The 24027-nt window shown below is 35.1% G+C and overlaps 1 protein-coding gene across 5 annotated transcripts; it reads right to left on the bottom strand.

Moving 5' to 3' along the window:
• Positions 1 to 2400: 2400 nt before the first annotated feature.
• On the bottom strand, positions 2401 to 22245 carry LOC108199388 (uncharacterized). Of its 5 annotated transcripts, XM_017367179.2 has the most exons (15): positions 22027 to 22245; positions 21717 to 21924; positions 21133 to 21212; positions 19402 to 19440; positions 18896 to 18914; positions 16260 to 16313; positions 13999 to 14126; positions 13829 to 13897; positions 12850 to 12935; positions 12387 to 12496; positions 10343 to 10393; positions 9135 to 9193; positions 3833 to 3877; positions 3459 to 3533; positions 2401 to 2712 (listed from the first exon to the last, which is right to left on the bottom strand). In XM_017367179.2, the coding sequence occupies exons 1-15, from the start codon at positions 22138 to 22140 to the stop codon at positions 2593 to 2595; spliced, it is 1257 nt and encodes a 418-aa protein (XP_017222668.1). In that variant the 5' UTR covers positions 22141 to 22245; the 3' UTR covers positions 2401 to 2592. The 5 variants fall into 5 exon arrangements, with proteins under 5 accessions (XP_017222668.1, XP_063938767.1, XP_017222670.1 ...); XM_064082697.1 differs by lacking the exon at positions 3833 to 3877; XM_017367181.2 differs by lacking the exon at positions 16260 to 16313.
• Between the last annotated feature and the right edge of the window lie 1782 nt (positions 22246 to 24027).

Below are 24027 nucleotides of genomic sequence, written 5' to 3'. Positions count from 1 at the left end.
AAGACTATTTCTTCTGACCTTATAATCTTTTCCAACAAGACAACGACTTGATAGACGAAAAAAAAATAAAAAACTCAAGATGGCTCTGATACCATAAAACAAAACAGAAGAAACTAAAAGCTTGCTACAAACAATTATAAAGGCAAAACAATGAACATACGAGAGAGAAAAAAAATGAGTCTTATGAAACTTTAGTAGTTCAAATACAAGCAGACCTATCACCTATATATTACTGAAACTGAAAACTAAAATACTAGAATTGCTCCACTACGCCACTTATTTCTCAACTTCATAAGACTTACTCAAAATGCTAAGAAACAGGAACAACCTTATCCAAGTAACTAGCGTTGACTTAAACAACTTCTACAGAAAATAAAACCTAGAACAAAATAAATAAAAGAATTAATTGCACTAGTTTTTTTAATATAACGTGTAGTTGAAGATAGAATAGTATGGTCCATGTCTACTGATGGAATCTATGATGTGAAGACTGGAAATCTTTTCTGGCGTAATCATAATGTTAGTGATTCTCTATGTAATCGCTTAGTTGGTTGGAACAAACTTTGGAGAGTCAATGTGCCCCATAGAGTGAAAGTGTTCTTGTGGCGTTTTTGTAGGAATGATATACCACTATACCAGTGAGGAACGGTCTCAGACATAAAAGAGTTCCAGTTACTATCATGTGCCTGATGTGTAATGTGGATGTGGAACACCTAGCCCATGTTTTCTTTGATTGTAATTTTGCAAAGAACTGTGGGCAAGTTGTAGGTTTTTCTTTTGATATGTCTCAGGTCCCGTCAACCCCGGAGTGGCTCTTTAATAAGCTAGGATTGTTGAATCAAGCTCAAAGCATTGAACTCGCAACAGTCCTGTAGGGAATATGATTTTAGCGCAACAAAAAGGTATGGGAGGATAAGTTGGTAAGTACAACAGTGGTTATGGAGTTGAGCTATAACAACATTAAGGAATGGACGAAAGATAGGGCGAAAATTAACACTAAATCTGGTAATCCTATACCAGGTGTCGTGAATGACCGTAAATGACGTTCTCCTCCCCAGACCCCAAGGTAAGCTTAAGTTGAATGTTGATGCTTCTATTTTTCCACATGCAGAAACCTTCTCGACAGGAATGGTAATTTAGAATCACATAGGAGAGGCGCGAGTAAAGACTATGCCATATCCTGCGACTAGGTCGGCTGAGTAAAACAGAACCAAAACCGAAGAACCGAACCGAACCATGAAAATTTGGTTCGATTCGGTTCCAATTTTTTCAAGATTTCGGTTCTTTCGGTTTTTCGTTCCGGACCGAATTAAATTTTGGTTCGGTCCGGTCCCTTATAAGAAATTTCGGTTCTGGACCGAATAGACCGAAATATTCATATAAATAATTTATATATCTTTTGAATTATATTCAGACTTACAGTCCCACTCCCACAAAAACAAAACTGTAGTCTTCAGCCGCCCATCTCAAATACTCAAACCCTAATCACAGCTTACATACGGCCTCAATTACAAGTAGAGATCGAGCCAGCCAGAGATTCTGTCACCAGCAGGGGGCTTGATACTCCAGTTCCAAGAGTTTGCCCCAACAAGTAAGACCAGATGACAAAGAAAGTTTAATGTACTGGTAAGGAGATCAATCAATCTCCGCCCACCACCCATCATCTGAGGAGCTTTACACTTTTCAGTGTGTAACTAACCTTTTTATACGCTACCATCACCCTTTTATTCGCTACCATCTATTTGTCCAGAAGTAATTATGTTTGCTACCACCTGTCACATACTTTGTTGTTTTTTTTTATTTTTGATAAAATTAATTCGGCTCTTAAAGAAAGAACCGAACCGAATTATTTCGATTCGGTCCATATACTAAATTCGGTCCAATTCGGTCCACAAAAATTTTGAAATTCGGTTCTTTCGATTCGGCCGAACTGACTCAGCCCAACCTGCGAAGTTCAGGGAGGCTCTCTCATGGGTTATGCAGAGAGATGATGACAATGTGGTTATAGAAACAGACTCTCTTCTTATTGCTAGTGCTTTGCGGGACAAGAAAACTTGTTGGAGGTGGGTCATGTGCTAGATCATTGCAAAGGGATGCTCAGATCTGCTCCTAGTATCATGGTTACTTATATCCGTAAGCAAGCAAACAAGGTAGCTCATAACTAGCCGTAAGCAAGCAAACAAGGTAGCTCATAAGCTAGCTAGAATTTCTTATTCTCTAAATTGCTCTCTTGTATTTAAGTCTCCTACTAATTTGTTGGAGACCATTATGAACGATTTTTGCTATTGAATGAAAAAGTTATTTACTCAAAAAAAAAAAAAAAAAATCAAACATAGTCTATGGAGTAATCAAAATTATATTAATGCTCTGAGAGAGGGGTAAACAACAGGTGCTGACGACTTGATGACAAATTGGATTTGCATTAAGAAGGCATTATATAAAAAAAAATAAAAAAAATCCAAGGATTACATCTACCAGGAAACTAGGCAACTCATTTACATTAAGGATTCCAATTATTTGCACCAAGAAGGCAATGTCTATAAGCAAGCACCTATACTCATTTACATAGTAGACATTCTAAACTGAATCATACTATTGCTTCTCAAGCTTCTTCCATAAATAAAGAGCTCTTCGAATGACTTTATCTGCTGAAAATCCTTCTGCATAGGCACTTATCGCTGTCAACAGGCTCGTAAATTTCTCCCCATTGTCCTGTTCATATACATACAAGCAAAGACAAAACTTTGCCATGTCATACAGAGTAGAGAAATACTCATGCTTGTACTGCTAGTAGGGCAATGGAGATGTTTTTCAATATCTTAGTCCCGTGTTTCAATCTGGGAGTAGTATAAATGAGATACACCACTTGACTGACATCATAATTCTGTTATTGTGCTATCTATACCAGACAATTGATACATGAAGATGGAGAGTGAGAAGAGTCCCATAGTAATATTATTTATTGCACAATCACCAGCTAATGATCACAAAAAGCAAAAGTGACTGAAACTAATCCCTAAGAGCAAGTCCACTGGTGGTGCTAAAATAAATATAGCGTAGTGCTATAATGAAATCAAAAAGTGATTTTTGATGTTAAAATAGAACTTATACTCCAATGATAGTTTTAAAATAGCACCAAATTATCTGGATATAGCTATATTTCATTCACCCAACCTTTAAATGCACTACTTTATTAGTCAACATTAATTTAAATATTGATTTCTCCCACTTGCATATTTAGCACCACTTTGCCATTTTACATCCATGTTTAGCACCCCATTGGAGTGAGATTTTTTCCTTGGATGCTATGTTATATATATAGCACCAGTTTTAGCACCTCCACTGGCTTGCACTATGCAACTACCATATACAAATCTACCAAAGGATATACATAATGTAAGCATCATAATCATTATTAAAGGAAGACAGATGTTAACTAGGAAGGGAGTGTCCAAAACCTCTGGTTTGGTAAACTTGAGATCTGTTGTTGCAAAAGGGACCATGTAAAATGGTAGATCCGAACGCAACAATGCCTGCCAGAATGAACACACTAATATAATAAATGAACATGCATATCAATATTCTTAAAGTGCTGCCTAGTAGCATGCAAATAGTCAGTTGACAATTCAAATTAAAACTTCTCTTAAGAGCTCTCATATCAGCTGTAAGATAACAATTTTGTGAGCACTCAGCTGAGACCGAGACCAATTCCTGTCTAACGTTCATGCTGAGAGAGTTACTGAAATTTCTCAGCTATACAACATAAGCTGAAACATGTAAAGAAATGTAAAAGTATATAAAAGAAGAAAAGAGCAAGAAAACATGGATATACCAAATTTTTGCTAAGAATAGCCTCTTCCGCATTTGAAATCAAAGCCTACATTAAGAAATATAAAACTAAAATTTATCAATTATAGAAACAAGATAACCTGAAGCAGGAGATTACTGCATAACTATGTAACTGCCTGAAAAACATGAATCGGGCATTACTCCAAGGCAGAAAATGAAGGGCATCGTTCACCTCATAATATGAACTCATTTAGCAAACTACTCCTCCGTCCCTCTAGGTTGTTTACTTTCACTGTTTGCACGCATTTTGAGGCTCCTATAAATTATAGTTCTATAACATTTTTTTAAAATTTCCTTTTATTGAATAAAAGTTTAAACATCTGTCAGGAATAGCCTATAAGAAGTAGGATAGTAGTATAAGTACAACTGCAGGGGTAATAGTGTCTTTAGTACTATATGTTGTTCTAGTTATAAATAGGCTTGTAAACAGCTATTATGCATATTATGAAATACAACTTCTTCTCCAAGTTTCTCTCTCTCTTCTCTCTAGCTGATTTTCCCTCTCTTTCTCTCTCTAAACTCTGCCTCTCTCTCCTGATCTGATCTCTCTCTCTCATTTCTCTCTCAATTCTACATCTCTCTGCCTTAATTCACCTCTGCCTAGCTATAATCTACTGATCTATTACTTGATTTCCTGTTATTTCAGTTCATAAACACAGAAAACACCAAAAATAACTTTGTCATACATTGAAGGCATGACAAATTGGTATCAGAGCCCTCAAATTAGATCCAGCCACTGCTTCTATCTCACTGTGCTACTCAAAACGACTGGAGCGGTTGTGGAATCACTGTAATCGCATAAGTAAATCTGCAGAATTGATCAAAACAGTCCGGGTACTCTGTTCTGTGACTTCTCTCTCAGATCTGAGGATTTCTGTTGATTGTTCTGAAGTTTACTGTTGTGATTCTATAGATTACAGCTGTTTTTTGTTAGTATATACTGTTAGAGTATTTGTTGTTGAGATTTGTGTGTTTTGGGAGATTGTATTGCTGTTTGGTGAAGTAATCGAGACAATTCAGTGAAACTGAAGTTATCTGTGAAGCATGATGAATGACATGGTAGTTTATGAAGGTGTGGACACAGAATTTGATAAGGCTGTGTTAGGACTCAGGCAACAGCTTAAGGATGATGAGGAAGCTTTAGAACAGAAGCTTGTAAAGCTGGAGTCTAGTATTGCAGTGGCAAAGCAACTGATGGAGAGATTTCTGAAAACAACAGCTAATAAAGCTAAGAAGCCAGCATCACTGAGTAGCACAAAAAATGTGCAAGGTTTACAACATCTTAAGCTCACTTTCCCTAAGTTCAGTGAAGGTGATGATGTGGAAGACTGGTTACAGGACTGTAATCAGTACTTTGAGGTATTTGGAGTCAATGAGAGGAAGAAAGTGACAGTTGCAGGAATGCATTTGGAAGGAACTGCCAGGAGTTGGTACCACATCTACTCCCTTCATAATTCCATTTGTGAGTGGAAAAACTTTGCTAAACAGTTTACTCAGAGATTTGGAAAAGGCAAGAAAGAATGGCTGGTGGAAAGGTTCAAACAACTAAAACAGACTAAGTCAATGGAACAATACTACACTGAATTTGAGGGACTGGTGGGGCAACTGAAAGAAAAGATACCCTCTCTGACAGAGGAGTATTTCTTAGAAAGTTTCATTGGGGGAATGCAGGCTGAAGTGCAACAAGTCCTCAGGATATTGACTCCTAAATCTAGAGAAGAAGCTTATAAAAAAGCTAAGTATTTAGAGCAAACTAGAAGGGGAAACAAAGGGGATACTAAATAACTCAAGCCAGCAGCTATGGAGAAACAGGCTGTAAATCAAGGAAAAATATTGCAAATAGAAGCAAGGGCCACAGAGGAGCTTGAATCAAGTACATGCAAGGACACAGAACTCAGTAAAGGAAATGTCATAGTCACAGAAGAGACAACCATTACTAAAGATTGTCAGACTCAGGATCAGCAGATAGAAGTGTCTGTGCATGCCATTGAGGGTCTTAAAGGGAGTCAAACTATTACTTTGACTGGGTACAAGAACAAGAAGCAGTTTTCTATTCTGATAGATGGGGGAAGCACCCACAGTTTCTTAGATGAGAAGACTGCTTCACAATTAAAGTGTGAGCTGGTCAAAAAACTAAACCTATGAGAGTCATGGTTGCAAATGGAAATCAGCTGGTTAGTCATTATGAATGTCAAGGGTTCTCTTGGAACATTGGTAAATATAAGTTTCAGACTCCTGTGAAAACCTTACCAATGGGAAGTTATGACTTGGTGTTGGGGGTAGATTGGTTGGGTTCTCTAGGTCCTGTGACTTTTGACTTCAAGAAATTGGAATTGAAATTTCAGAAGTCAGGAGAGCTGATAGTGTTACAAGGGAACCAACACTCTAATAAGCCCAGGCTACATCAGATGACTGCTGATCAATTTGTGAGAAGCTGCCAGAGGCAGGGACATGGACTCTTGATCATTTTGGAAGGGGTCCAACAACCAGAAGGATCCTTATTATCACACCAGCTGGATAAAGAAACTAAGTCAGAGGAAGACCAGGAACAGCTTCACAGTCTAATGGAGGAATTTAAGGACATATTCAGAGCCCCTGAAGGGTTGCCTCCTGAGAGAAAAATAGAGCATTCCATTGACTTAAAAAAAGAGGGTTCACAACCTTTTTCCATAAGGCCTTACAGAAATTCTTATAACCAGAAAAATGAAATTGAAGCTTTAGTGGCAGAGATGTTGGAATCTGGTATAATCAGGCCTAGTAGTTCACCCTTTGCCTCTCCAATCTTACTGGTGAAGAAAAAAGATGGCAGCTGGAGATTCTGTATTGATTATAGGAAGCTCAATTCAATGACTATCAAGAACAAATTTCCAATTCCTCTAATTGAGGAATTATTAGATGAACTGCATGGAGCTAAGTACTTCACTAAGCTGGATTTAAGGGCTGGGTACCATCAGGTCTGGATGAAAGAAAGGGATATAGAAAAGACAGCCTTTAGAACTCACTTGGGGCATTATGAGTTTACTATGATGCCATTTGGCCTCACAAATGCCCCTGCCACTTTTCAGAGCCTAATGAATGAGGTTTTCAGGCCTTACTTAAGGAGTTTTACCCTTGTCTTCTTTGATGATATCTTGGTATACTCTAAGTCAAAGGCAGACCATTTGGTACATTTAAGGAAAGTGTTTCAACTGATGAGGCAGCATACCCTCTTTGCTAAGCAGTCCAAGTGTGAATTCATGACCACTCAAGTAGCTTACTTTGGGCATGTCATTTCACAGCAAGGGGTAGCTGTGGACCAAGCTAAGGTTGCTGACATGGTCTCTTGGCCTCCACCTGAGAATATCAAGGCACTAAGGGGTTTTTTGGGCCTAACTGGGTACTGTAGGAAATTTGTAAAGAACTATGGTACTATAGCCAGGCCCCTAACAGACCTGTTACAGGAAAGACAACTTCAAGTGGAGTGAAGAAGCTACTAAGGCCTTTCAGGCTCTTAAGGATGCTATGGCCAGTACTCCTGTTTTGAGGTTACCAGACTTTAATAAGCAGTTCACAATTGAATCTGATGCTTGTAACTCTGGCATTGGAGCTGTGCTGACTCAAGAAGGGCAACCTCTAGCTTATTTCAGCAAGGCATTGGGAACAAAAGGCCAGGCCATGTCCACTTATGAGAAGGAATTAATGGCATTAGTAGCAGCAGTGAAGAAGTGGTAGCAGTGAAGAAGTGGTCTGCATACCTGATGGATAAGCATTTCACTATTAAAACAGATCATTGGTCCTTGAAGTACTTGACTGAGCAAAAGATCAGTAATTTGCTGCAACAGAAGTGGATCAGCAAGTTACTAGGCTATGACTATACAATTGTGTATAGGAAAGGGCAAGAAAACACTATAGCTGATGCCTTGTCTAGAAGATTTGAGGAGGAAGTCAAGGGAGGTACTAATCACCATGAGGACATGGCTGCACTTAAGGGGGAAGGATTGTCAGGAATAGCCTATAAGAAGTAGGATAGTAGTATAAGTACAACTGCAGGGGTAATAGTGTCTTTAGTACTATATGTTGTTCTAGTTATAAATAGGCTTGTAAACAGCTATTATGCATATTATGAAATACAACTTATTCTCCAAGTTTCTCTCTCTCTTCTCTCTAACTGATTTTCCCTCTCTTTCTCTCTCTAAACTCTGCCTCTCTCTCCTGATCTGATCTCTCTCTCTCATTTCTCTCTCAATTCTACATCTCTCTGCCTTAATTCACCTCTACCTAGCTATAATCTACTGTTCTATTACTTGATTTCCTGTTATTTCAGTTCATAAACACAGAAAACACCAAAAATAGCTTTGTCATACATTGAAGGCATGACAACATCAAACTTTTATTCAGGAATTTTTTTAAAAAATATATATTATGGAACTATACTTTAAATGAGTCTTAAAAAGCGTCCCAAAAAGTAACGTAAACAAATGAGGGGGACAGAGGGAGTACTTCTTTTAGGAACTTAATATAGTAGGATTAGATATATATTGGCATATCCAATCACAAAGAAGTCATACAACTTTAAGATGAGTATAAACTCAGCTTTTAGACAGATCATTTAAATTGTTTCGGATAAGTAGGCCCACTTCTTTTTACTCTAAATTAGGATTAAGATTGATTGTACTATTGAAAAAAGTTAATCAAGAATGCAATGTCATTTACACTGGAATATCCAAAAATCCTTTGTGTCCACTGAATTTTACTACTAAAGACTGGGGCATACATCATACTTTAAAGAAGAAGAAGCATATATCACAATTTACTTAGATCTCAAACATCCCTCCCCTCCCATTTACACATGCAAAAAGTACCGCACTTAGACCACTATGATAATTCATATTATTATTTATCTCATCACATAATTCTCGGTTTCTTCTATTATTTTACTATCAAATAAAATCGGTGTAGAACCAATTTTAGAATAACAAATATGAAAACATTTTATGACCCATGATTATTTGGATGCTGGGATCATGGAAATGACCAAACTAAGGTTATCCATGTTCAATCCTTTATTGTATCCATTGATAAAGATCAGGTCAGTTTCCTAAACTGAATATAAGTATACAACAACTTATGTTTAGGTTAGTAATAGTAATGAAGGTTACTATATTATATTAAGCAACGATGGCACATGTCAAACTTTCTACTTAATAACATTGAGAAAAAAGAGATTACAAACAAACAACATATAAGAGCTCTCCTTTAGTCAAGGATCGCAAGTTTAACAAACAAAAATGTAGGTAAATAGTAACCTTTCTGATTCTCTCCTCTTCAACTTGATCAACATTTTGTAACAAGTTCTCCAACGTACCTTATAGAATAGTACAGATGAATAGTTAGCAATTTCGAATCACATTATTATAGTGGTGAACTTAAAAAAAATTCAACCAAAGAAACTGTCAACTAAATGAAATTAAAGACATTAAGAAAATTAAGAATATCATGTAAGTGAGCAATGGCAATGATTAGATAATATTGTCTATATCCAGATTTGGGAACTCAGTCCACTACTTACTGGTGCAATGCAACTGGAGACATTCTTCAAAATAGGATGTAAGTCTCAATTCACTACTTCAAAGATAATTTGAAAAGTAATAGCCAAAGGCACCAGATAAACTTGTTTGCAAGGGAAGATATAAAAAATATGAGATGAACATTGACCACGGAAGAGATTGGTGATGATTGAAGGTACAAAGAAAATGAAGGAAATAGATGAAGATGAAGACATGCACAAGGAGAAGATGTAGAACATGAATTGTCAAGACTTCCTACTATTCGTAAATAAACAGATTAGGACATTGGCAAGTAGCCTGCTCTTTTTTCTCACTTTTAAATTCATGATAAATGGATTGTGTGAGGTGTGGGTTTCTGGGCTGGCCCTTCGTTGTCAATTCGTAGCCTAGACATTACAAGGCGACATAATGATGCCTTGGCTCAAAATTTATGGACAGCAAGGCGCAGGGGCATAAATAGCACCTAGGCATCGCCAAAAAACAAGATTGTTGATGATAACACTTTTTGTTATTATTTGACAACATACGCTATTAAATATAGCAGACAGCGTAAGTCATCAGAAGCTGTAACAAAGTATTTTGCATATCAAAACTGTGATATTAAAATCCAAATTTCATTCTTCAATACTATGAACCCGATTTGAGATTAAGCTTCTACCCGTGCACATTGACTATGATTTTTGTTCTTTTATTGCATACGTTTAAATATAAAATAGTATAGTATAGTATAGTATAGTATAGATGTAAGACATCTTATCAAAGATACTATATAGCCCTCCTGAATCCCACTAGAAATTACTAACCATACACATTTCATGATTGTTCCAGAGATGTGCAACACAACACGGTGAAAACTGAGGGAAAAACGTATCATAGTGATAAGTGAAGACAAATGTTGCACACATGCAGAACCCAAGAAAAAAACTAGGTACTTCACATTGCCTTACCAAATTTCGTGATCAACTGCAAAGCATGCACATTCCCAATTCCATCAACTCCTACATAAGAATATTATATGTCGAAATTAAAACCTCAACACGCTGTGTTAGTATGAACTTATTAAACAGAAAATCTAAAATTAAGGAAACAATGAGTCCAGGAACCAGACAAGCAATTGATGAAGCCATATTTGAGGGGGGTTTTTATCACTATAAGCTTTAAGCTTAGACTTTTATGAATACAGGGGACCACGGCACCCTATCAGCGCTTTAGTCACCCATCATGATGTTTTTGTCTTCCGGTTAGATAAAGAAACTGCTAAAAGATGTTTATATACAATCACTTTTCACGGACCAGCCTCCCGAAAAAATTATTAAGTAGATCATACCCAGTGTTATCGAAAGCGTTATGCATACCAAGGCACAAAACCCTAGGAGCCTAGGCGCAAAGCGCAAAAGCGAGGCGCAGAGCTTATTTGAAGCTAGGGGTACATTTTACAATTATTTTTAAGAATATATTACTTAGGTTTTATACAAAATTACTTAAAATTATAACATGATTTTAGTTCATAATGTGCTTAAACACACTATTAGGGTTAAAAAACATAATTTTTTTTAAATATATTAGATCATACTTCTAGAGGGCAAAAACAATACTAAAATTAAACTTCGAAATTCAAGGTTCAAGTTTAATAGGCTACTGGTATATATATCATCCATGATCTTCATTGAAATCATATTCATCTTTAAAATCCTCATCTGAATCATGTCCAAGTCTGGAAGTGTTTCTTTCAAGTTCAAACTCTTGTTCCTTTTCTTCTTCATCCTCGTCTACTAAACATCATCTCACCTGTACTCCTTTTTTAACTTGAAACACACATGTTTCTGAATTTGGTTAGATTTTGAGGCTGATTTTGAGACGCTAATTTGACTGTGATGGCTCTCAAGCTCCAGAAGCTTTTCCGACTGTTGTCTAATTCAATGTACGAAGACCTTATCATTGTCCTCATGACCTCATATGATTCCCCATCTAGGTTTCTAAATGACTCACTGCTATCATCAACAAGCAATGACATAGGTCAATCAGGGTTCTCTTTTCTTGATGTCATTGGAAGCTGATACACTCTTTTTATTTGGGTTTAAGAATCGTATTTTTGTTTTGGGGTGTACTTTTTGGGCTTAAAATTGGCCAATAACATTAATTATGTCGGAATTTGCTTAGCTTCAAATTACAATATAGCGCATTTTTTCTATATTTTAGCCAAACTTAGTTCCACACCTCCAATACTATTACAAAAGGAAAAAAGAAACAAGTACAGATTGAAGGTGATACATAAGAAGCAAAATATTATGTCTGCAATGCTGAATATACATTTATACAACCAACTAAAAAATGTGACAATGGATATTTTGGCTCATAAGCATGCTTTGAACTTTCACATAACAACGGTGCATAAATATTGATTAGCAAATCTGTTATTTGGACTCTTCAGCTTACCTCGAGTATCCATGTCGGGCACTCAATGGTCTGACATGGATATGGACACTTGGACACTTATTCTAAGCCCAAAACATGTAATTTTTTCAAATTCTTGGCGAGTCTGAGCATATAAAATTGGATGGTAAAGTTCACAAACTATGTTCAACATGATTTACGAGTCTTAGAAGCAAGAGCAGAAAGCATCTAGGAACAGGCACGAAACACCCATATATTATTTCCAACTCACATTGTTACTATATGTGATATGAATTACTTGTATTAAGGTTATACTCCCTCCGTCCCCCTCAATTGTTTACATTGGGGGACGGGGACTCGGCACGCATTTTAATGCTCTCCTAAAATATAGTTTGATAAATTATTTTGAACTTTTTTTTTCTTCTGAATAAAATTTACTATCCAAACTTTTATACAAAAAAGAAAAAATTTAAAAAAAAAGTTATGGAACTATATTTTATATGCGTCTTAAAATGCATGTCGAGCAATATAAAAGTGTAAAGAAATGAGAGGGGCAGAGGGAGTATGATTTAAAAGTGTATAAAGTAAATAAAAAACCTGGTATATTATCAGCTCTGTCACCCACAAGCGAAATTATATCAACAAACTGAGCAGGTTTGAGCGTGCCATACTTTTTAGCAAAATCCTCTATGCCAAATGAAGTCATCCTGGAGAAAACATATATGCAGTGTGAGGAACCCAGTTGACAAATTTTACCCAAGAAGCCAATCGGCTGTGGAAGCACAAAGAGTACTGCGTCAAAATTCATCTTAGAGCTTTCACAGAGGGCTTCCACCCAGTGGCAAAAAAAAAAACTTTCACCAAGAACCTACACATATCTCTGCAAATAACAGATACAGGCTGGAGGATTCATTGATTTCCAGGGGCAAAGTTTCTTCTACCCTTCCCTATGATCAAGGTCATAGGTTCATATCTTCGCTCTCGTGGTCCCCGGTGTACATAAAAAACTACTGTATTGAAAAATAAGTAATACGAAAAACCAGATATGGGTTATACTAACTCCAATCCACGAGGAGCAATTCGCAATAGGCGTAACGAAGGAGATAGAATTTGAAAGAAATCTTTGTCCGGGGAGACAACTCGTACCTGTTATGTAAAGATAATACAACTGGTAAGTAATAACATTAACACTGAAAATAATATAAATAATATGTATAGAAACGACAATCCATTCTTACTGCACATTGTAATTCTTTCAGTTAAGGATTGATGAAGGGGTATATAGGAAATCCATGTTCAATGGGTTGCTATAATATTCATTTTTTTCCCATTTTCATAAGTAGTTTTGGCATTCTTGTTCTACAATGAACCATCTTCTCAAGTTTTAGAAGGCATATTATAGAACACCGTAGAATCTCAGTAACATTTTTAACAACTAAGACCATACAGGATGCTCACAATTATATACAGGCCCTTGAAAATCACAAGAACTGCAAATTTAAGATCAAATAAAGACAATTTCCTCGAATTAAGCAAGCTCAATATTTAACCTTACAAGAAAATGATGATGATTATAAAAATTAGAGGTGACCAAGTCTTAGTCCTAACATTGTATATGCAATGCAAGATTTATAGAAAAAATAAGTTACGAAGATAAGGCTTGCCTTAGTCCTGTATAATTATATGATTAAGCATAAAGAAACAATGAACGACAAAGAATTTTCATTTTTCACAAACCCTACCAAGTAAACTTTTTATGCTCTCCTATCCCAAAAATCACATCAAGCGATAAGTGAAAAGTGAGTTTAAAGGTCTTGCCAATATTGCTTTACATTGTAATAAACGACTTCGAGATAACTAATATCCCTGTCCACATTGATAGGTTGGCATGAGAAAGGGAAGGGAAAAATTGCTTTTGAGAATGCAATAATTTTTTAGCTATTGGTCCATACTTTGTAGCTCATGTAACACTTCAACATGCATCCCAGGGCCAGGTCTATGAAATCAATGCCGCAATGAAAACAGATTACAGAAATTACCTTATACCCATCACTAACACTCCTTGAAGCTAAAGTTCCTATAACATCATCAGCTTCAACACCAGGCACCTGATTTAAGCATATTATCATATCATATTCTCATTTACCATGATAGTTTCGTTTACAAAACAAATCCATTCAATAATATATTAGAGTCATGCAGTTCTCACCTCAATTACTTTGACGGACATAGCTTTAAGTGAAGCTTTCAAATATTGAAGCCCTTGAACTACCGTATCAGGGGTCGGAGATCGGTTACTCTTGTAAGGCGGGTAAAGAGTGTGACGAAAGTTCAAGCCTACACATAATTGCAGCATATTTTGTCAACTCTGCATTTCTTGATACAACCAAACAAGCTTTCATATTTAAGAAATACAAATAGAAAAGAAATATCATGGGTACATGAATTTTCATAGTAATATTCAGTATACGGAATTGATTGGTCAGTAATTTATTGTTTCTTCATCAAGTCAGTCATAGACTATTATTTGGGAGTTTAGAAGTTATAAGAGTTTCTTAGATTTCATGTTTTATTGATCAAGTCAGGTTATGGGTTTTATTTAGCGACCTTCAGTTATCTAATCTAAGCTATTATATAGAGGGGTTTTACACATTGTAATACCATAATCAAATCCAAGTTGATACATTTATTTTTTAAGACCTCTTGTAAATTTGGAATTTGTGGCAATCCGTCATACTGGGAACTCAGGAAGCAAAGATTGGGGCAGCAAGGTAATGAAAGATGCCATACAACTATGTAGTAATAGTTGGTATAGGTAAATGTGACCAATAAAACCTATACCGAGTCACATACTAGGCTGACCAAACTAGCACATATGGCAGTGTTTATCATTTGACAAACCCTAACTACCAAACTAAAGTATATAACATTAAAATTGACCTCAAATATCTTTAAAATTCTATCAGAACTCATCAAGTGTTTATGGCAAATTGGTAACTGTACGCTTAATTGTTTAAATTTAAGTTTATGCACAAAGAGATACATGCATTAAACCCTTCTGTCTACAATATGTTTGTGTATGATTAATGATATGTGCATGTGCAAGACTGCGAGTATGTATCAAAAATGAATTTTAACAAAAGTGCGCCTTCAAAGAGCATTAGTTACTGAAAGACTATATTATGGAAATGTAAAGGAGCACTCTCTTTAAATTAAAAATTTTTATCACAGAAGACCACTGACTCCATCAGAAACCATCCACCATTAGCTGCCGAAGTATAGCAATATTAAATGCTCAATATACATAGAATACTGTATTCTAAAATACATTACAAGGACGGTCCAAACTTTGGAACTGCATTGCGTTTAGAATTTAGTATCGGTATCGCATAAAGCAAAAATGTGCTTTAATCTTATTTAGGAACAATGCTGAGATGACTTGGCAAAACTGGTAACTTATGCTAACAGAGGCAGCAATCTATACTATACTATTAAAGCCGAAACACTAAAAGTTTTGGTCGGTCAGTATATCTATACTATACTATTAAAGCCGAAACACTAAAAGTTTTGGTCGGTCAGTATATGGGCCCCTTTATGGGCCTCTTTATTTTGTAACATATTTTAATGGGCCTTTTTATTTATAAAAAAAACATATTTAAACATCCTTATTAAAACATATCTCTCTGGCTTATTTATTTATAAATCATGTCCAATAAAAATATATTGACCAAACAAGTCTATTAATTATCTAAAAACCTGTTTTAAATTAAAACACATTTTATTCTAACATAATTGTATCAACAAAACAAAATTAAATATTAAAATAGATACGATGAAAGAACAAATATTACAAGTCATCCGTGCGATCTATAAGCTAGTTGGTTTTAAAAGGTGCAGATGAGTAAAACTAAGAACCACTATTTCGAAGTATACTCGGGTTATAGCAGTTGCATTGCATTGATATTGAAATTGCATAATGCACACAACTGGGTCTAATTCTGAAGACATATGTCTTCAAACAGATTAAGAGAAAAGTCATAGCACTGAGCAATAATCATCTTATCACTCCATAACCACAACTCCACAAGTACCCTCTACAGAATAGAAAAGCTTTAGCAGAAGAAAGAGTTAATAAATAACAATTATAATCAGGAGCATAAAAGTGATTCAATATCACAATTTCTGCTACAATTCTTAACTACTTTGTGAGATATCTCACACAGTACAGCACTAACCCCGTACAAGTGGATGCGATTATTTTTGACAGGTAAACGTCAAAGATATTTGATAAAAACAAAATTCCATATCAATCACTATTAAAAGAAATCTGTTTGAGATATATACGGTCATTTAGCATTATTTGTGAAACTTAGACTTCGTTCAAATTGCCTTTGGTTTCTATCATGTTGTTACTCTTAATCCCCACTAAACTCATTGCGCCAGAAAATATATCAACTAATAAAGACATACCTTTAGCCACAAAACTTTGTTTTGATGAGACAGGGACATGACCATATGGTATTCCTGTACAGAAAAATATTTTTTACAAATTATTGTTTGACCAAACATGCATGCAACACAGATTACAGGACTCAAATAAAGAACCGGTAATGCAAGGGGTGACTGAAGGTAGACTGCAAAACTGATGATTTAAAACATTTGGTATGCAACTATCTTGAAGATAGGTTCCAAACTAGTCTTTTTGAAGGACATATATTCATTTCGAAAGTCATGGTTCTAGGCTTCCATTGCAGCTGAGTTAAGAATTAGTTTGTGATATTAGAACATGCCTGAAGTGGTAAACCTTGATACACCGAACCCCGCTATCACTCAAATTACAGAACAGACAAAAAGGAAATGCAACTAAAAGTAGGAATATACTCACAAAACACTAGTACTGGATATCATCTTGAGAAATAAATAAAGAAGAGAAGAATACATCAGAAAGTCGCCTCCTCGCACTACAGGTATCTTATTAAAAGAACCAAACCAAAAGAAATTTAGGAATGTTTGGCTAAATGACTAATAAAACTATTTCCTGTTTAAAAAAACAAATGAGGTCTTTGATCCTGTTTCTGAAAAAGAAATTAGGAAACGAGACACAAAAAGAAAAAAAGAAACATGAAAAAAGAGTTGTTTTATGGAAACACAAAATTGTTTTTTTTCTAAATATAAACTCTCTCGAGATAACTCTTTAACCTTTTTAATCACTAGTACGACTATCAACAACTACACGTAATAATAGCAAAACAGTGTTTTTTGTTTTCTGAAATTGTTTTCAGAAACAGTTGCCAAACACTTCCAGTTAATATAGTTTTTGTTTTTTTTTGTTTCTGAAAACACAATTCTAGAAACAAAAGACAAAAAACAATACCAAACACCACCTTATCAATTACAAAAGGGGGTACGGAAAGCATCAAAAGGATGTTTTAAATAAAAAGTTGATATAGTACTTTGACATTATTAAAAAAAAAAAATTGAAAGTTCCATAACTTCGGTCCTACGACGACTAAATGGAAACTGATCTTTAAGGAATAAGGATTCTATTGTCTATAATACAGCCCAACTCATTATTTAACTGTCTAAAGCCACTCATTCAAACATGTAACCCTTCAAATGAGACGCATTGCTAGACTTTTATATATTTAATATTATTTAGTGATATAAATATAATTTATTCTTTCCAGCCAACATTAATCTCCATCCTGGTTGACGATAATATTGCAAAATCAAAAGTGAATACCTAACCGGCATTTTTAAAAAAATGGTGTACTGATCTGACCACAATTGCCCCCATATATAACGAAATGACCTCTTCATAAAATCTCAAGGCACACATGCTTCCATTTCTATGGTAGTGAAACATTAAAGAAAATAGGCCAATCACATTTTAATTGACAGTCAACGGCAATAGCATGTAATCTTAAACAAGTTTACTGTGCATAATGATGAGAGTATCTTGAATTGGTGCTTTTTATGGGCGTAAGACAACTAAATGATAGTCGCTGCAGTCCAAACTTAACAATTGCTAAACATACTAGAACTATAGCTCTGTAAAAATAGAAATATAAAATCATGAAGATAACAAGTGGCTACAAAAATTTTGCGAATCGCAAAGTATAACAAGGTCAGACTGTGACAGACTTGCACACCAACGTGATCAGCAATAAGTTCTTGAGCTTACTAGAGTATATCTGACACATAACTTAACTATCTTTTAAAATTTTAAGAGAGAACTAAAAGCAATAGAACCGCCAGATATAGGGCAAGCAATACAAATTTACCACACAAGATGCTTAGCAAAAAAAATAAGAAAAAATTACCATACAATTTGGTGTCTAGGGTAATAGGAAAGAAGACTATGACTACAGTACATGCATCTAACAAAAAAAAAAAAACTATAAAGAGTATATAGAGCATTGTACACATACAACAGACCAGAACCAGTTGAAGAGAGAGAAGGGGTTCAAGAAGTTAGCAGAGGACCCTACTAAACCAAAAGAACAAATTGTTAAATGCTAACATACTGCATTCATATCTAATAATTGCATATATTCTGCCTGATGATTTCAACAATACCAAGCTTGACATTGGACCTTAAAAATTGGACAGAGAACAATAAAGTGGGAAGTTCACAACTATGCAAAAACTATCCCTTGTATATCTGTGCAAAAACTTTCAGTCTAGTGTATGTAATTAAATGCAATGAACGAAACTGGACAATTAAAAAGAAAGGTCAAGCCCAATGAATAAGGCTCCAGCATCAGCAGAATCTGAGGTCACATTGATGCAGCCTTACCCTGATTTATATAGAGGAATTTTCCGAGGGTGTGCGAACTTGGACACTAATCCAAACATGCCGTTGAATCTAGACTATAACAATATATGAAATATATAGTAAGACGATCTTTGTAAGAAAAAATTGCTAAAATTTTACTTTCCAGGAATTAATTAGTTCATCATGGTATAGTTACATTACAAAATGCATACTGCATCTCAAAATTATGTAGAAGGATGATATGCAAAATAAATATGAAGCACAAACATTGTAGCTATGGACGAGAGTCAAAAGAAATCAATTCATGTAACTGAAATCCAGATCATACCATCATGGTCAAAGACAACCTGCAGAAAAGAATCAAAGTACTAAACATAAGCAAACGTAGGATTGTAAATGTCCAAATATGTTAAATACAAGTGGACGTAAAACAATGAAATAATTACTAATTACTCTTTCTTTTAGTGACACAAGTTTATGCAGCAAAAAGGGTCAATTTTAACTTTTCATTCTTAATGTTAAACCCAAACAAATGTCATTACCCCCAGTGTTTAGCATGACGACTTCACTCAGTAAAACATAATTTCTCCTAGTTCGGTTGAACTTTAAAGTATTAATGTAGGCTGAGAAAATGAGACAAAGGAAAGCAATTTCTAAATTATTTTTTTTAACAAATGATTAGTAGAGAAAAAAAGGGACAGAATATATAGTAAACACATAAGTTGACTGTAACACTAGACTAGCAGTTTTTACGTAATTAAAATATTGAGAGAGAGAGGGAGAGAGGGAGGGAGGGAGGGGGGGGGGAGAGAGAGAGAGAGAGAGAGAGCATACCGCCACATGTGAAGGAATAAATTCTAGAACATCAATTATCTGAGAGGTAAAAATAAATGCAGTCACTTGCAAGTAATTCATATACGCCTATGAATAATCATACTAAAGTAACAATTAATGAGTCAGAGGAAACAGTCTAAAACATAAATATAGACATTTGGTTTAATAAAAAATATTATGAGGTGTTATACAAATCTTCATTAGACTGAACTACAATATCATTGATTCAGCATCTCTTTCGGTCCTTCGTTATTATAGTAATCGTAAGACCAAATTTCATAAGAAAAACTTGATTTATGGACTATAATCACAAGTTTAAATATATATATAATTAAATAATACATGCACTCATAAATACACAAACATCTAGAAAGTAGGGATTCTTTGGGATTCTTAGGTGAACATGGATTCTTGTTAAATAATTAATTCTGTATTAGTTGATTACTTAATCACTTACTACCTTGTAATGCAACAACTGTGTTATCAAGTAATTATTATGTAAACTATTAGGGATCATGAACTTATTTATTTGACTTTTTAGTTAAAATACAAATGTAACTCTTGAAAAACATGCATAATATAATTTTTTAACATATTAATATTTTTCGAATCCTCCCTCACCCGAATTCCCATATTTTAAAGCCGAATTCCTGTATCCCCATAAGGCGCACCCCTGGCACGGGCACTCATGCTTCCAAAACAAACATACAAATATGCATTATCTATGTGTTCGGGATCGCGTATACATAAACAAAATTAAAATTTTAAGGGTACTCATGATAGAAATTATAGTTTTAGGAACCAGTAAAGGTATTTCCATAACAACATTTTGTGTTAAAGATAGTGTTTAATTGTGTGCAAACTCCCATAAGCATCCAAATGTCCATATGTATAATTATATATATAATATAGAACTGGCAACTAAGAGTGAATATTATTTTGGACAAAATTGTGTTTTAAGACGGGTAAATTTAGAATATATATATGGTCTTGCTATTCCTATGATCAATTTGCTTTCCCTTGTAATTCCATAATAATGCATAAATTAGCAGCACCTTAAAAGCTTTTATTTTGATTATTGAGCTTCTTTGGACTACTCACCTCGCACAAATTTCTTTTATATTGTTTTGGTTTAGCTTGGTTGAATTAAACTCAGAACACAATTTATCACTTTCTGTCTGGCAATTAATTGGTATATTACATAAAGATAGGCTTCAAATATGTAAATGTGCAAAGCTTAGTCTCCAAAAGTGTCTATTATAGAATGCAGTCACATGAGGACAACATAATCATTTTGCAGTATATTTTAGGAGATCTACTGATTTATAAGGGTCCAAAACTTTGGCTAGAAGAGAGATGGTAAGGCACTGTAGAGGTATGACAGATTAGTTATAACTTATAAAGGATGTTGGACCTTTAAATTTTAATATTCTCATGATCTATTATGGACACGAAAGGCAAATTTATACCCCCAAAGATGGGCGCCTGTGATCCACTCTCGACCCAAAAATGGGCTTTCGGGAGCATTGAATAACACAGCCTCCACAAGGTACACAGATTTTTTTTTTAAAAAAAACTAAGAAGTCCAAAAGTTCCATTCTATACGAAGCCAACCAAAACCGTATTTATTTTTAAATACTTCTGCAAGGATATCTAATTAAAACATCACTACTGTGATGCAGGAACATAGAGTAACAATGATTTTATGTACTTTTTGCAAGTGGCACTCACAAGAGACAAAGCTGTGAATATAGTCAAAACCCAATCTCCGTTTCCATCAGCATGAGTTAGATGACCATGATGGAGTTTAGCTACAGTTACAGAAATGTCGGAAGTATTAGCAAAAATGCACTAGTTATAGAGCAAGTCAAATAGTCCATGGAAAAACAGCACTTGGCAATTGGTATAGGACATTGGTCCACTATGCAACTTCATCAGTTATATAGTTGTCATATAAGAGAACAAATGATGAGGGAATAATAATTATGAACAGGTGCATAAATGCAAAGTGTGAACTCTGGGGTGTCTCAAAGTATCCAGGAGTGTAAAATCTCAACTGAAATTATGAAATCATAATTTAAGAAATATTTGGGTATTCAGTCACAAAGGTAATTCCATTAGAGAAAGATGCTTCGTAAACTTTATGATGTACATATATGAAGTGCTTCTAAGGTACTGTTTAATATGCACAGCCAAGAAATATACATTGATGATGATTACCCTAAGATAGTGCTTCACTGCGAATAAAATCAAGTAAGTCGGGAAGTAGAATAAAAGAGAAATGACATAGGTTGAAATAAGGGTAATGAACATACCAAGAAGCTTGTAGTAAGCTCTATAAATGACTGATGTGCCATCAATAAGCATAACACGAGCATTTGGAGAGGTCATTCCAACGGATGACGTGTCTTGTTGACGTTGGGTGTAATTCAAGAGTGTGGCTTCCAAGCTAGTAGAAGAAATTGGGGGAGCATCTCCGTGTAGATTCTTAGTATTTAGGATGTTAGAGACACTACAGTAACCCTGCGAGAGAGAGAGAGAGAGAGAGAGAGACGTTTATTAGAACCAAAACAAAAGCAAAACCCTAATTATTCTTCCTAATTCAAACAAAATGAGGCTACGGACCTTAGGAAGAAAGATGAATTTAGGAGGGCCAAGGCGGCGGCGGCGGCAGCAGCAATTCATAAATCTAGTGAAACCAGCTGGAAGCAGAGCTTGAGTGTAGCAGCTCCACGCCATCTACTCGAGTTCCTCTCCAATTCATATACTAACAGTCCCGCTTTCTTCCTTGCCTCTGTTTTTTTAACATCTCTCTATATCTCTCTGTATCTCTATCATACAAGGCTAGCGGTCCACACACATTCCAAGTGTCCAATTTTATGTGACCTGGTTTAACTTTCACGGAGATTAAGAAAAAGGCATATATAGAGTTAAAAAATGGGTAAAATGATGAGATCTATCAATATTTAATAATAGATTTGAGATAGTGGAGGAAAGTAGTGGGTGTAAGAGCATCTCCAATGGTGCTCTTAAATCATTCCTTAAACAATAATATAAAATGTGACTCCTAGTGAGTTAGTACATTGAATAATGTGTGAGCTCCGATGCTATTCTCTATAGTTGTTCTTAACTCATATTTTATTATTATTTAGGAGAAAAGTTGGAGAGAGAAGTGAATAGAAATAGAAGGAAGTCATTATTTTATTCAAAGAAAATAAGTTAGGAGCACCTAGATGTTCTTTAAAAGAAAGGAGAGAGAGGAAGCTCTTAAATTTTTAAAGAGCTGTTAGGAGCCCATTGGAGCTCTAATTTTTCATATCCTCCTAAATTCTAGAGTTAAGAGCTTGTTTGAGGAGCCCATTGGAGTTGCTCTAATAGTGTTTATTTAATAAAGAGAGTATAAAATATAGAGGTAGAGGATGTAATAGTGAAAAGTAGTGTTCAAAAATAGTAAATATTATAGGTTCATTCTTTTTGGGACTTCCAAAAAAAAATGAGGTCACATAAAATGGCATGGAGGGAGTATAGATTTTGGGCAGTTGGATGAATATCCGGCGCATATTAAAATTTTAACATGTCTAGCGTTTTTTTAGCGCTGGACGGGGATTCTCATAAAGCGTTGGACATGAGAATTCCCGTCCAGCACTAAAAAAGCGCTGGACATGTTAAAATTTTAATATGATCCTGGCCGATGGATATTCATCCAATGGCCCAAAATCTGTAGTTAAACAGTCCTTGACATATAACTGCCAAAGAGTCGGACTCATCATATAAATCCTGTTGCCTATTTCATATGAAAAGACTGCTTTGTCCCTCTACAATTTCTCTTATTACATTATACGGCCATTCAGTTACACATGGCTCGCTCTAGACCACATCATCCTTACTGTGCTTAATCTTTTCATTACAGCACAAAACACATCACACTTTCTTTAATTTGAAATTTGAAAAAATTAGGGTTTGCTCAGCGAAGCTTTGCGCAACTTCTTCCTCTCTGCTTTTTACTTTTCATCCATGGAGAAGGTGATTCATCTTTTTCAACCTCTCGCCCCATACTTCTACATTTATATATATCCTTTGTAGCTTTTAGAGTTGTAATATCACTACTTCCGTTGTTTCACCTACTTTCAATATTTTCGTTATTAATGAGGTTGCTTTTATTTCTCTGAGCAGTGCTGTGTTCGTAGGGAATCTAAGTCGAAGGAATCATTATTGTATAACGTCTGTAAGTGTTTAATGTCCGCCCCTCTCTTTAATGTATTCTGAGACAAATTAATAGTATCTGGATGACATGATTTTTTTAATTGATTTTTTAATTTTTTGTAGTTAATTACGATATTTCGATGATGAAGGTTCAGGAGAACACAGTTGAAGGTAATAATACGAAATCTGAAAGTTGTTTTATGATGTATGTAATGTGAGATTTTGAGGTAGTTTTCATATACAGTGGGTGAGACATTTGAGGTTGTTTTGATCATTTGATGTATGTAATTTGAGATATTGAGGTTGTTTTGTCAAGTAATACAATATGTTGGGATTGTGTTTAGGTCCGTCTATTGAGAGTAATGAAGATAACAATGTGGGAAAGAGTCATAGGCAGTCTCCTCCTCGATGCCATAATGCATG

This window comes from Daucus carota, chromosome 8 (assembly GCF_001625215.2).
Source record: "Daucus carota subsp. sativus chromosome 8, DH1 v3.0, whole genome shotgun sequence".
Taxonomy (NCBI): Eukaryota; Viridiplantae; Streptophyta; class Magnoliopsida; order Apiales; family Apiaceae; genus Daucus; species Daucus carota.
The sequence above is the reverse complement of the archived record's forward strand: the minus strand, read 5'-3'. Positions and strand labels throughout refer to the sequence as shown.

Bases quoted from the DNA above. Each gene is read 5' to 3' on its own strand.
- LOC108199388 (XM_017367179.2), bottom strand. From the start codon at position 22,140: ATGGCGTGGAGCTGCTACACTCAAGCTCTGCTTCCAGCTGGTTTCACT. The intron at 13,898-13,998 runs GTGAGAACTGCA...TGCTTAAATCAG, and splicing joins TGTCCGTCAAAGTAATTGAG to GTGCCTGGTGTTGAAGCTGA. The intron at 10,394-12,386 runs GTTTTTTATTTA...ATTCTTATGTAG, and splicing joins CAGAGCTGATAATATACCAG to GAGTTGATGGAATTGGGAAT.